This window comes from Pristiophorus japonicus, chromosome 12 (genome assembly GCF_044704955.1).
Source record: "Pristiophorus japonicus isolate sPriJap1 chromosome 12, sPriJap1.hap1, whole genome shotgun sequence".
Lineage (NCBI taxonomy): Eukaryota > Metazoa > Chordata > Chondrichthyes > Pristiophoridae > Pristiophorus > Pristiophorus japonicus.
In genome coordinates, this window is record NC_091988.1 from 35,874,395 (window position 1) to 35,889,718 (window position 15,324).

The 15,324-nt window shown below is 43.6% G+C and overlaps 1 protein-coding gene across 5 annotated transcripts in view; it reads left to right on the forward strand.

The window, feature by feature from the left end:
* The window catches only part of chdh (choline dehydrogenase), a 69,907-nt gene that overhangs the window by 29,610 nt on the left and 24,973 nt on the right, over positions 1–15,324 (forward strand). For all 5 annotated transcript variants that reach the window (XM_070894700.1, XM_070894698.1, XM_070894701.1 and 2 more), the window contains 2 exons: positions 8,403–8,532; positions 8,666–8,800. In XM_070894700.1, coding sequence (XP_070750801.1) covers positions 8,403–8,532; positions 8,666–8,800 — 265 coding nt within the window. The remainder of the gene's footprint in view (positions 1–8,402; positions 8,533–8,665; positions 8,801–15,324) is intronic.

The window sequence follows — 15,324 nt, forward strand, 5'->3', positions numbered from 1 at the left end:
ATTAAACTTAAAGGGGTAGGAATTGGCTCTTGTTGTGCCCACTTTACGGGTATAAAACAGGCACCGTGAGAGGCTGTTTCAGGGACCAATGTCCTGCGCCCCAAGGATGCCTGAAAGTAGTTTGAGCCATTGTTGGGTCAGGCTGTTATTCTGGCGCCTGAAGCGGCCACCTAAAACAGACATTGGGCCCTTCATCAGTACATGCAAGGAGCCTAATGCCTGTTTTAGGATCCCTCAGGGAAATTGGGATGCCCTGAGCAGGACAGGCGTTGGCCTACTCTGTTCCGGCTTACCAGGTGTGAATGCGGCCTAGCAAGCCGCTGCCACCAAAACGCTAAGTTTTATTTTAAAGTTTGCTGTGGAGCCAAGAGAAGCAGGAGTGCTACCTGTGGAGGCATGACAGATGCCGGCAGGTCGCCCAAATAATGTTAATGAGGCCCGAAGCTCAATTTCGGGCCAGCCTCCGACCTACGGTTGCCTGCTCTGTGTGCAGCTCTCACTTGAGGCTGGAAAATGGGCCGAAAGAAATTTCTACGCCAAAATCTTCATCCTGATCAATGCCATTTCCTAATAATGTGAAGAGCCTTGGACTCTTTTGTTACGTTAAAGACATACACAAATTCAAGTTAAACGTAGAGAAAATGTTTCCACTTGTGGGTGAGTCCAAAACTAGGGGCCGTAAGTGTAAGATAATCGCCGATAAATCCAATAGCGAGTTCAGGAGAAACTTATTTACCCAAAGAGTGATAAAAATGTGGAACGTGCTACAACAAGGAGTAATTGAGGAAAATAGCATAGATGCATTTAGGGGAAGCTCGATGAGCACAAGAGATAGAAAGAAATTGAAGGATATGCTGATGGGGTTAGATGAAGAGGGATAGGAGGAGGCTCATGTGGAGCATAAACAGCAGCATGGATCTTTTGGGCTGAATGCCCTGCTTCTGTGCTGTAAATTCTATGTAATCTTATGTTAACGATGCTGGTGCACTACAGCCACTTGAGGACCACATTATATAGTACTGGATGCAGAGCAGGCTTCAAGAATTAACAACTCCCAAAAGGAATAACAAATTGACAATTTCATTACAAGTTCCAGCTTGGGAAAGTTCCACAGGATGTACTGCAGCAAAGGCTTGATGAGGCAATATAATGAGAGAGAAATACATAAGGCGATAAGGAAGATTGATAACTAAATTGTTAAGAACAGCAACAATGGTTTGAGAAAGATTGGTGCAATTGACTGCAGCTTGTGCTAATTTCTTTTTGCTTTGATTAAATTTGAGTCTTGCTGTGAATATTGTGTACATATGTTTGAACATTCTGATCTCTGCAACGTCCAGTAAACCAGGGGCGTCCCAGTGTTTGTGGGCTGCTTAGCTGTGTACCATGGAGTTTAATTCAGGAACCCATTCATTTATCTATATTTCAAGTTATGACTCAGGATCACCTTTACAAGCGCCCAGACCCACAGAATTTAAACAGGATAAACCAGATATCCCTGAAGGAAGCCACCAATGTAAATGAGGTTTGGATTATTTTTGGTGTGTTTAAAAATTACCTTATTTGACATTGATTTCCCACAGGCCTCGCTCAGTAATTGAACCTTTCCTTGTGATTTTCCACTTCCACATTTGATCAGTCGAATAGATTATGAGGATGTTTGAGAGCTCCATACTGATTCCATAGACAAAAAATGAAGTCGGAATAGCTTGAATACTTTATTACAACAACAAGTTGTATTTATAAAGCGCCTTTAACGTAGTGAAACATCCCAAGGCACTTCACAGGAGTGTTATGAGATAAAAATTTGACACCAAGCCGCATACGTAGAAATTAGCGCAGGTGACCAAAAACTTTGTGAAAGTGGTATGTTTTAAAGAGCATCTTGAAGGAGGAAAGAGAAGCAGAGAGGTTTAGGCAGGGAATTCCAAAGTTTGGGGCCTAGGCAACAGAAGACAGGGCCACCAATGGTTGAGCGATTATAATCAGGGATGCTCAAGAGGGCAGAATTAGAGGAGTCAAACATCTCGGGAGTGGGGTGGGGTGGGGGGGTGGTGGGGGGGTTGTAGGGCTGGAGGAGATTACAGAGATAGAGAGGCGAGGCCGTGGAGGGATTTGAAAATAAGGGTGATAATTTTGAAATCAAGGCATTGCTTAACCGGAAGCCAATGTAGGTCAGCGAGCACAGGGGTGATAGATGAGCGGGACTTGGTGCGAGTTAGGATGGGGCAGCCGAGTTTTGGTTCATCTCTAGTTTACGAAGGGTAGAATGTGGGAAGCCAGCCAGGAGTTTGTTGGAATAGTCAAGTCTAGAGATAATAAAGGCATGGATGAGGGCTTCAGCAGTGGATGAGCTGAGGCAAGGGTGGAGACAGGCGATGTTATGGAGGTGGAAATAGACGGTCGTAGTTATGCTGCGAATAAGTGGTCAAAAGCTCATTTCAGGGTCAAATATGACACCAAGGTTGCGAACAGTCTGGTTCAGCCTCAGACAGGAGTTGGGGAGAGAGATGGAGTCAATGGCTAGAGAATGCAGTTTGTGGCGGGGACTGAAAACCATGGCTTCAGTCTTCCCAATATTCAGTTGGAGAAAATTTCTGCTTATCCTGAACTGGCTGTCGGACAAGCAGTCTAACTATTTAGAGACCGTGGAGGGGTCGAGAGAAGTGGTAGTGAGGTAGAGCTGGGTGTCATCAGCGTACATGTGGGAACTGACGCTGTGTTTTCGGATGATGTCGCCAAGGGGCAACATGTCGATGAGAAATAGGAGGGGACCAAGGATAGATCCTTGGGGGACACCAGAGGTAACGATGTGCGGGGGTGGGAAGAGAAGCCGTTGCAAGTGATTCTCCTGGAAATACTAGGGAAATCCTTATTAGGTGGGAAGTAATGTTCGGGAAATTGATGGGATTGAAGACCAATAAATCCCCAGGGCCTGAAAGTCTGCATCCCAGAGTACTTCAGGAAGTGGCCCTAGAAATAGTGGATGCATTGATGGTGGTTTTCCAACATTCCATAGTCTGGATCAGTTCCGATGGATTGGAGGATAGCTAAGGTAACCCCACTTTTTAAAAAAGGAGGGAGAGAGAAAGCAGGGATTTTTCGACCGGTTAGCCTGACATCGGTAGTGAGGAAAATGTTGGAATCAATTATTAAAGATGTAATAGCAGCGCATTTGGAAAGCAGTAACAGGATCGGTCCAAGTCAGCATGGATATATGAAAAGGAAATCATGCTTGACAAATCTTCTGGAATTTTTTGAGGATGTAACTAGTAGAGTGGACAAGGGAGAACCAGTGGATGTGGTGTTTTTGGACTTTCAAAAGGCTTTTGACAAAGTCCCACACAAGAGATTAGTGTGCAAAATTAAAGCACATGTATTGGGGGTAATGTATTGACGTGGATAGAGAACTGGTTGGCAGACAGAAAGCAAAGAGTAGGAATAAACGGGTCCTTTTCAGAATGGCAGGTAGTGACTAGTGGGGTGTCGCAAGGTTCAGTGCTGGGACTCCAGCTATTTACAATATATATTAATGATTTAGATGAAGGAATTGAATGTAATATCTCCAAGTTTGCAGATGACACTAAGCTGGGTGGCAGTGTGAGCTGTGAGGAGGATGCTAAGAGACTGCAGGGTGACTTGGACAGGTTAGGTGAGTGGGAAAATGCATGGCAGATGCAGTATAATGCAGATAAATGTGAGGTTATCCACTTTGGTGGCAAAAACAGGAAGGCAGAATATTATCTGAATGGTGAATATTGTCTGAATTAGGAAAAGGGGAGGTGCAACGAGACCTGGGTGTCATGGTACATCAGTCATTGAAAGTTGGCATGCAGGAACAGCAGACGTTGAAGGCGGCAAATGGCATGTTGGCCTTCATAGCGAGAGGATTTGTGTATCGGAGCAGGGAGGTTTTAGTGCAGTTGTACAGGACCTTGGTGAGGCCACACCTTGAATATTGTGTACAGTTTTGGCCTCCTAATCTGAGGAAGGAGATTCTTGCTATTGAGGGTGTGCAGCGAAGGTTCACCAGACTGATTCCCGGGATGGCAGGACTGACATATGAAGAAAGACTGGATCGACTCGGCTTATATTCACTGGAACTTCGAAGAATGAGAGGGGATCTCATAGAAGCATGTAAAATTCTGATGGGATTGGACAGGTTAGATGCAGGAAGAATGTTCCCGATGCTGGGCAAGTCCAGAACCAGGGGTCACAGTCTAAGGATAAGGGGTAAGCCATTTAGGACCGAGATGAGGCGAAACTTCTTCACCCAGAGAGTGGTGAACCTGTGGAATTCTCTACCACAAAGTTGTTGAGGCCAATTCGTTAGATATATTCAAAAGGAAGTTAGATGTGGCCCTTACGGCTAAAGGGATAGGGAGAGAAAGCAGGAGTGGGGTACTGAAGTTGCATAATCAGCCATGATCATATTGAATGGTGGTGCAGGCTCGAAGGGCCGAATAGTCTATTCCTGCACCTATTTTCTATGTTACTATAGATAAGAATGGAATCAGGCGAATGCAGTCTCACCCAGTTGGACGACGGTGGAGAGGCGTTGGAGAAGGATAGAGTGGTCAACCATGTCAAAGGCTGCAGACAAGTCAATAAGGACAAAGAGGGATAGTTTGCCTTTGTCACAGTCACAAAGGATGTTATTTGTGACTTTGATGAGAGCCGTTTCGGTAACCTTTGTTTAATAGCAGGCGGAGAAATTTCATGCTTGTTACCAATAGCTCGCATTGCGATTTCAACTGTCTGATCGAGTTGTTGTTCAAACTTCATTTTTACACGAGGGTTTCCAATCTGCCAAGATTGTCCTGGTGTCTCCAGGAATCAAAGATTAATATACCTGTTGCAAGCAACCCATGAGAAAAATCCTGAAAAGAATTTTTCATTTTCTTTGAACACTTTCATTTATTATTTTTTTTAAATTGGAACTAGGGAAATGGCTGTTGAGACTTAGTCAAGGATCAATCAGTTAGGTAACAAGAGTCTGTTTTCTAATTGGCGGGGCAATGTGAGGACGTATATATTGGGTGACCAATGGTGGGGACAGGATGGTTGGAGGCACGGTGTCATCTGGTGAATCTTTCCTGATTATGTCCAACCAGAGTTGACAGCCCTACTTCCATAGGTTATGGCATAATCCAAATGCTGCAGACTTTTTTATTCACAGCCATCTAATAATATCAGTAGATCTATGGCTTAAACGTGTGAGCAAAACATGATGGGTAGCAAGATTTTTGGAGTTGGGAAATGCCTGCAGAGATAAGATTTTTAAAACACTGTAGATTGTTTTGCACCAGCAGCAGATTGTGAAGTCTGCAGTGTGATGTGGGTGGGCACTGCAAAACTAGAAAATATAAAGATGCGAAAAGACAGACAGAAAAAGATCAGCAGGTCCATTGAGTTTGTGTTACTTATCCATGTTGCGACTGATCAACACAATCCCAATACTCCCCAACCACTAGCAGCCATACAATATCCTGGAAGAGGCAAAAAAAAACATTAAAAAAAAATCTAGATCAATTCAAAGAAAAAGGAATTCTGAGAAATTCATCGCCGACCCCCAAAGGTGATCAAAAACGAGTTCCAAAAGACAATAATGACCACGAGGTACATTACCGAACATCCCACCTACCTTCTGTTGAGCATTTGTAGCAAATCTGTATCCACTGGCAGAGAAGGGTGTTTTTTTTTTAATATGTAGGTCCAATGTTTTTTTTAAAGAAAAGAACAATTGGACCACTTAATTTGAAGGATTGGCTCTATGCAATCTTTTATCATCCTCTGACTCCGAACATAATTTAAAAAGGTTTTACTATTGCTACAGCAATTATCTGCAACTTTTTTCACTGACCTTTTGGTTCCTTTGATAGCAGTTTTCTTTATCTTAAGTTGAGCATGATACCTATTCTCTTGAGAATTGTTTCTTTAATCTGTAAAACATTTTCTGCTTAAGTTTGATTAGTCCTTGTACATGACGAGTTAGCCACCCTGGATTGGTTTTACTACTCGGGGATGTATATGGCTTCCTTTTCATTTAGAATGGTTTTAAAGATAGTCCATTTTTCATCTATTATTACTGTCCCTGCCGATAGGGATTTTGTTGTTGCAAATTTAGCGTTTTGAATTCAGGTGCTAACATTGAATCTTTGGCAACTTTTCTGTGACTGATCAGCATGAATCTAATAATATTGTAGCCACTGTTGCCCACATGGAGGTTGAATACTATATTGGGGTCATTACGAAAGACTAAATCCAGCAACCAATTACCCCATCTCTCCTCCTTAACATGCTGTGTTTGAAAACAGTCATTTTATAATTCTACAAATCTTTCAGCTGACTTGCCCTTCATCATCATAGGCAGTCGCTCGAACGAGGATGACTTGCTTCTACATGAGTTCACAGATGTATCAATGAAGGACCCGATGTTCCAGTCCTGAACTCCAGTTGATGGGGTGGAAGATGTCTGTGCGTGAATTTTTTTTAACGTGTGGTGGCCATTGCACATCAGCCACCACACTGGCAAATTGTTCATTGGGCTTGACCGAGCTAGGCCTTTATCCAGTGGCAAGGATTGACCAGAACAACTGGAGACCTGCTCTGTTGCACGGACCTAGTGCGCACACATCTCGCAGTGTGGGCAGGTCCGTGTTTACCTTGGGCTCTCGGCTCTTCTGGGCCCCGTACCCTCATTCGCCGCACCTCCGTCACGATAATGACTCATTGACTCACCATTGTACCATTGAATACTTGGGAAGTTAAAATCTCCTGTTATGCAATTATTATTCAGCTCAGATGATTTTGTAGTTTATGTCCAAAATGGCTCATCACAATACCCCCTTGACTTGGAAGTATATAGCAAGTACCAATGATCAATTTGCCACCATTGTTTGTTCCAATTGAATCCAGATAGCTTCAGTTGATGGACTAAAATCATCTCTTTCTAGAACAGTAAAGTCTTCAACAAAATATAGAGACATCTTTTTTCTGTACTGCTACTCTCCAAAATCTCTTACAATTTTAAGTGTTTTTTTAATTCATTCTTGCGATGTGGGCATCTCTAGCAATACCAGTGTTTATTGTCTATTCCTAGTTACCCTTGAGAAGGTGATGGTGAACCACCTTCTTGAACGACAGTGCTGTTGGGTAGGGAGTTCCAGGATTTTGACCTAGCGACGATGAAGGATCGGAGATATATGTCCAAGTCGGGATGGTGTGCGACTTGGAGGCGATGGTGTTCCCATGGTGGTGGAGGGAGTGGATGTTTAAGGTGGTGGATGGGCTGATGATCAAGCGATTGCCTTGTACTGGATGTTCGAGTTTTGAACCATCATTAACATCCAACCATGTTTCAGCAATACTTATAATTTCCTACAAGTGATTTCAACCTATAGGTCTTTTTAGAAAATAAAATTCCAATTCTTGGCGGTAATCAGGGTCAGATTCAAAAGACCTCTTTGCTGATAGTTATCTGCACTCAGACTCTGTTATTCCACCTAATATACAACTCTCCTTTCACCCAAGAGTTCTCAGATAGATGTTACATTTTCAATCTTCTTAACTTGATCTCTAAAATCCAACAAATATGAAAGCTTGATATGAGAAAACATTGAAGATAAAATACATTGACTTTTCTCAAAAAGGTTTTAAGTTGTGTATTTTGAGATTGTACAAATGGAATTGGAAATAAAATTATACATATCAGTCCTGCAGTATTTAAAGTTTTCAAAATAAATCCAAATTACTCTATTCTATGTCACAAAATATTACCTGATTGTCCCTGCATACCATATCTAACTATTTGAAAATAAAGAACCTAAAGTATTGAACAAGATATGCCATTCAAGCAGAAAGCCAGCTTATTGCATTGACTATGGACAGTCTTTCCTATTGTGGACTCTACCCCTTACATTTATCGCCTGAAGAAAAAAAGTTCTGTACAAATAACTCCTCATTCCTAAAGTGTATTCATCCACCCTCAATTCTCCATTATTCAGTACATACCTGCTACTTTCTACAGACAACATTCTCTTCTCCTTCCTCCCTCCCCATGTACCCTGCACAATATTTGATCACTTCAGTTTAAATCCCAATAACTTCCAATACTGTGTTCAACCTGATTTTTATATAGCTAGTTTTTGAAGGAGATAATCAACTCTGCCTCAACTAATTTTGCTTGACAATATGTTTCACATTGTCTCTTACATTTGGTTTGTATTGTGACCAAGGGCTGTCTTAGTTCTGAAGGTATACCACTTCTAATGTTCATTATTTTCTATTGATGTGCCTATATTTTTGAAAATATTAAATGAAGCGGCTTAGCTGAAGTATTGATGATATGGGTCATGTATTCTGGTATTAAGTAATTATAATATGGTTTGCTTATTTCTTAGGTCTATGCCAACAAGGACGTGATCCTAAGTGGAGGCCCAATTAACTCACCCCAGCTTCTTATGTTATCTGGGGTTGGTAATGCAGATGACCTTAAAGCACTGGGAATTCCTGTCGTTTGCCACCATCCTGGTAATAATTGAAGTATTCTGAGAAAATGTAAAGGCATTAAGTTAGTTCATTTGAAATAATTCATGCTCTGGTGATGGTTGCTACAGTTAGATGGTTAGAACTGTACACTTTAAAGAAACTATTTTGCTCCTAGGTGTGGGCCAGAATCTGCAAGATCATCTAGAATTATACGTGCAACAAAAATGCACTGAACCTATTACACTATATCAATCCCAAAAATCCATCAAGATGATCCAGGTTGGCCTGGAATGGCTTTGGAAGTTCACAGGTAAAATTTGGTTACCTTCCAGTACTTGGGTCTTGGCATAAATGCCAATATTTTAGGATCATTAAGTAATTCTAGTTTTACAGACTTTATCTGTTATTATTCATCTATTAGGAGGGGAAATGGGTCATAAATAGGCCATGGTAGTGCAAATTATGCATGAGATGTCGACAGGAATATGTTTAATGGGCTTTCATGCCATATCTTGTGTTGCAAGTTTATTTTGTTTACTATACTTTGCTTTATATCTGTTAATTGCCAAGAGTTTTGAAACCATCAAACAAATGTTGGGCTGTATTTTCACATCTGGGGTAGTGTTACAGGTGGAAGTCAACCAGGTTTATTTATGCCCGATGAAAGTGGAGTAACCGTGTGATGCCCTGTTTTCCTGTTCTGAATTACAGTGGTGGTGGGGAGTTGCTGTAGGGCTTGGGGAGGTAGGAAAGTTGGTTGTAATCACCATTTATTTTTCTCTGCTTTTCTTGGCAGTATTGGTAGAAGAGACGAGGTCAGTTGTAGCTCACCAAAAGCCTGGAGTTCTAAAAGATTTTAGTGCCCAGACATGTGACTTCAACCACTGTATGTTCAAAGAATTTCCATTACAATAAATAAAGTTAATGTTATATCAGATACGGGCTGTTAATTTCTTATCATCCATTTTCTGCTTGGTGATCAAAGTTAAGATTACCCCCAGATTTTCCTTTCCAGATACTGACTTACGTTTCTTTCCAATGTGCTTACAGAACGCTTTCTGATTTTCTTTTCTTTTCATTTTAATCCAGTTATCTAGTTCCTTTTACCTCTCAGTTTTTAGAAAAAGTGTGGCAATAAAAATAGGATAACTTTTCAATATTTACTGCTGGATCAAATTGCCAATTTTTAAATTGATGCTTATTACAATTTGGGGATTTTATAGAAGAGTCTTTTTCCTCAGTGGTCTAATATTGGTTCCTGTAAACAGATCTTGGTACAGACTTTTGGCTTGGTATTGCTGATGTGACTGCATCACATGAAGGATAGAAAACAGCGGGTTACCTGTTAGAGGAGTTATGTTGTTGGGGGAGGTGCTGAGTGTGGGATTAGTGTGACCGATAGTGCGCAGAGTAAGGGGAACCTGGGGAAGAAAGAGAATGAGGATCCACAGAAATTGATCCTGTCCAACAGGTACAATGTACTTGCTACCTGTGAGGATAAGGATAATGACTGTCGGAAGGACAGCCAGAATGCAGACCATGGTACTTTGGGGCAGGAGACTGCCCTAAGGGGAGGGGAGGAAGCGAAATGTGGTAGTTGCAAGGGTTCTATAATTAGGGGGGCAGATAGTATCCTTTGTAAGCAAGATTGAGAGTCCCACATGGTATGTTGTCTACCTGGTGCCAGGCTGAGGGACATCTCGAACTGGCTTGAAAGGATATTGGAGAGGGAGGGGGAGGATCCAATCATTGTGGTCCATGTTGGGAATAGGCAAGAGGTCCTGTTTAGGGCGTACCAGGAACTAGGAGCTAAATTAAAGAACAGGACCTCAAGGGTTATAATCTCTGGATTATTACCTGAGCCACGTGCAAATTGGCATACGATAAGCTGATTAGTGAAGTGAACATGTGGCTAAAGGAGTGATGTAGGAAAGAGGGGTTCCATTTCATGGGACACTGGTACCAGTATTGGGACAGGAAGGAACTGTACCATTGGGACGATGTATACCTAAACTGGTCTGGGACCAGTGTACGAGTGGAAAGGACCAATAGGTTGGTCACAAGGACTAGTAATGGGGTGGGGGGGAGAGAAGGGGGATGCTCATGTGGAATTTGGAGTACAAATAATAATTCAAAAACAAATGAAAGGGAAAGAGTACCATAAAAGTCAGAAATTATGCTTTGGGCACTACAGGTAAAGGGAAAACTAAAAGATGTCAAGTAATTAAACCAGAAGAAAGAAATGAGAACCATTTGAGTAGAACATTAGAACTGAAGGACAGGCTAAGGTGTGTGGCCCAAATAAGCATTATTTATGCAAACGCACTGAGTAAAAAGGAATAAATTGAACAAACTGCAGGCACAAATTCAAATTGGAGGGTATGATATGGTAGCCATTACTGAGACATAGCTACAAGATGGTCAATACTGGGATTTAAATATACAGATTGAACCTTCCTTATCCGGCACCCACGGGACCGGGTCTGTGCCAAATGAGGGATTTTGCCGGACGAGGGGAGGTCATCGGCCCGGGGGAGGAGGGGAGGTAGCCCGAGGTCGGTGGGGGGAGGCCCCGTGTCGGCGCAGCCCGAGCGTGCCCCGAAGAGTCGGCGCGGCAAAGTGGGCCTGAAGTGTCGGTGGGCGGGCAGGCCCCGAAGAGTTGTCGCGGCCCAAGTGGGCCTGAGGACGTGGCCCGCCGGTCTGACCCCCCTGCCTCCCCCCGCCAGAGGGAGGGCTGAGCGGAGGAGCAGCGGCCAACCCGAGGACCCGGCCCATTGGCCCAACCATCCCCCCACCCCCCCAGGAGGGAACGCTGAGCAGAGGAGCGGCCGGCCGAAGAACGTGGCCCGCCGGCCCAACCTCCCGGAGCGGAGCGTTGAGCGGAGGAGTGGCCGGCCCGAGGATGCGGCCCACCAGCCTTACCCCCTGGAGCGGAGCGCTGTGGGGAGGAGCGGCCAGCACGAGGACTGTGGCTGCAGGAGTTCCAGCAGGATGAAGAGAAGGAGGCAGCCGATAACCCCGACATCGAGTACCCTGTCCAAATTTTTTTTTAATGTATGTTCTGAGGCCGGGGAAGTAAGGATTTTGACCGGCCATGTTCTGCGCGTGCGCCACCCGGTGTCCAGGAATGGTGCCGGATGAGGGGTGGTGCCGGATAAGAGAGATTCAACCTGTACCAGGTTATAAGGTCTACAGGAACGATAGGGAAAATGGCAGAGGGGGAGGAGTATCCTTAGTAATTAAGGATTACATTACTTTAATGACAAGAGGATATAAAGAGAGGTAAGCAGGCAGTGGAGACTTTATGGGTGAAATTAAGAAATAGGAAAGGATTTAAGACTGTAGTGGAAGTTGTGTATAGACCCTCTGGTAGCAGCTGTGAAGTGTTGGATTATATAAATGCAGAGATTAGACAAGCGTGTAGCAAAGGCAGAGTGGTTTTAACGGGGGATTTGAACTTTCATATAGATTGGGATAAGCAGACAAGCACCTGTCAGAAAGGGAGTGAATTTCTTGAGTGTGTCCGGGATAGTTTTCTGCAACAATATGTCCTAGAGGCAACAAGGAGGCGTTCCATATTAGGTTTAGTCAACACCTTAACTATACGTGAACATTTATCAAATAGCGATCATAATATGATCAAATTCAACTTAGCGTTTGAAAGGGAGAAACACGAAACAACTACTAAGATTCTAGATGTGTGTAACCGAAACAGACCAAGACTATCCACACTAAATTGAGCAAATCTGTTAATGGGAAAAATGACAGAAGATCAATAGGAGGTGCTGAAAAAAGAATTTGAGGTGATACAGAACCAGTTTATACTCCCGAGGGGCAAGAGCTCTACTTGCCAAAAATACAGCATGAATGGCTAAAGAGGTAAGGGATGGCATAAAACTAAAGGAAAGAGCATGTAAAAATGCAAAAAAAAAGCACAGATCGTGGTAAATGGGAAAAAAACAAAGAACAGCAAAGGGTCACAAAACAGTAAGAATTTTTACAATTAAATTAGGTAAAAGAGCAATGTTGGCCTCTTAAAAACTGAAAGAGGTGATACTGTCAATGATAAGGAAATGGCAGACATGTTGAATAATTACTTTGCGTCAGTATTTACAATAGAGCAAGAGGATAGTGTGCCAGAAATCCCAAGGAAACTAATATTAAATGAGACGGGCTCAATAAAATTAATGCAAGTAATGAAGAAAATAATGGCACTAAAGAGTGACAAATCCCCAGGACCCGATGGTTTCCATCCCTGGGTTTTAAAGGAAGTCGGTGAGCACATTGCCGATGACCTTACTATAATCTTCCAAAGTTCTCTCAATTCAGCAACTGTTCCTTTAGATTGGAAAATTGCGCATGTCACTCCGCTATTTAAGAATTGCGAGAGAGGGAAACCAGGGAATTATAGACCAGTTAGCCTAACATCTGTTGTCGGGAATTTGCTAGAATCTGTAATTAAGGATAGGGTGACTGAACACCTCTCAAATTTTCAGTTGAGTAGAAAGAGCCAGCATGGATTTGTGAAAGGTAGGTATGCCTGACAAACCTGATTGAATTTTTTGAGGTTGTGACTAAAGTTGCGGACAGGAGAATGTCATAGAAACATAGAAACATAGAAAATAGGTGCAGGAGTAGGCCATTCGGCCCTTCTAGCCTGCACCGCCATTCAATGAGTTCATGGCTGAACATGCAACTTCAGTACCCCATTCCTGCTTTCTCGCCATACCCCTTGATCCCCCTAGTAGTAAGGACTTCATCTAACTCCTTTTTGAATATATTTAGTGAATTGGCCTCAACAACTTTCTGTGGTAGAGAATTCCACAGGTTCACCACTCTCTAGGTGAAGAAATTCCTCCTCATCTCGGTCCTAAATGGCTTACCCCTTATCCTTAGACTGTGTCCCCTGGTTCTGGACTTCCCCAACATTGGGAACATTCTTCCTGCATATAACCTGTCTAACCCCGTCAGAATTTTAAACGTTTCTATGAGGTCCCCTCTCATTCTTCTGAACTCCAGTGAATACAAGCCCAGTTGATCCAGTCTTTCTTGATAGGTCAGTCCCGCCACCCCGGGAATCAACCTGGTGAACCTTCGCTGCACTCCCTCAATAGCAAGAATGTCTATTGATATTTATATGGACTTCCAGAAGGCATTTGACAAAGTCCCTCATAAGAGACTGTTAACTAAGGTGAAAGCCCATGGAATTGAGGGCAAATTATTGACCTGGTGAGGAAATTGGTTGAACGGCAGGAGATAGGCAGAAGGGATAATAGGTAAGTACTCAAATAGGCAGAATGTGACTCGTGGTGTCCATAAGGATGTGTGTTGGGGCCACCATATTAACGATTTAGATGATGGCATAGAAAGTCATATATCCAAATTTGCAGATGACACAAAGATAGGTGGCATTGTAGGCAGTGTTCAACCTGTGCCGTTTCCAGGCCAGGTCCAAGGCCACCCCAACCTCTGTCGTCGAACTACAATACGCGGACGACGCCTGTGTCTGCGCACATACAGAGGCAGAACTCCAGGACATAGTCGACGTATTTACTGAGGCGTACGAAAGCATGGGCCTTACGCTAACCATCCGTAAGACAAAAAGTCCTCCATCAGCCTGTCCTCACCGCACAGCACTACCTTCCAGTCATCAAGATCCACGGCGCGGCTCTGCACAACATGGACCACTTCCCATATCTCGGGAGCCTCCTATCAACAAGAGCAGGCATCGATGACGAGATCCAACACTGCCGACCAGTGACACCAGTGCAGCCTTCGGCCGCCTGAGGAAAAGAGTGTTTGAAAACCAGGCCCTCAAAACTGCCACCAAGCTCATGTTCTACAGGGCTGTAGTAATACCTGCCCTCCTGTATGGCTCAGAGACATGGACCATGTACAGCGACAAGTCGCTGGAGAAATACCACCAACGATGTCTCCGGAAGATCCTACAAATCCCCTGGGAGGACAGGCGCACCAACATCAGCGACCTCATCCAGGCTAACATCACCAGCATTGAAGCACTGACCACACTCGATCAGCTCCGCTGGGCAGACCACATAGTTTGCATGCCAGACACAAGACTCCCAAAGCAAGTGTTCTACTCGGTGCTCCTTCACAGCAAACGAGCCAAAGGCAGCGGAAATGTTACAAGGACACCCTCAAAGCCTCCCTGATAAAGTGCGACATCCCCACTGACACCTGAGAGTCCCTGGCTCAAGACCACTCTAAGTTGAGGAAGTGCATCCAGGAGTGTGCTGAGCACCTTGAGTCTTGTCGCCGAGAGCATGCAGAAATCAAGCGCAGGCAGCAGAAAGCGTGCGGCAAACCAGTCCCACCCACCCCTTCCCTTAACGACTATCTGTCCCACCTGTGACAGAGTCTGTGGCTCTCGTATTGGACTGTTCAGCCACCAAAGAACTCACTTCAGGAGTGAAAGCAAGTATTCCGAGGGACTGCCTATGATGAGATGAAAGCATAAAAATTACAAAGGGATATGGATAGATTAAGTGAATTGGCGAAACTGCAGCAAATGGATCTGGATGTAGGCAAATGTAAGGTCATTCACTTTGGACCTAAAAAGGATAGAACAGGGTACTTTCTAAATGGTGAAAAGCTAAAAACCGTGGAGGTCCAAAGAGACTTGGGGGTCCAGGTACATAGATCATTAAAATGTCATGAACAGGTACAGAAAATAAAAAGACTAATGAAATGCTGGTCTTTATATCTAGAGGACTAGAATACAAGGGGGTAGAAGTTATGCTGCAGGTATACAAAACACGGGTTAGACCACACCTGGAGTACTGAGAAATTCAGTGCACCACACCTTAGGAAGGA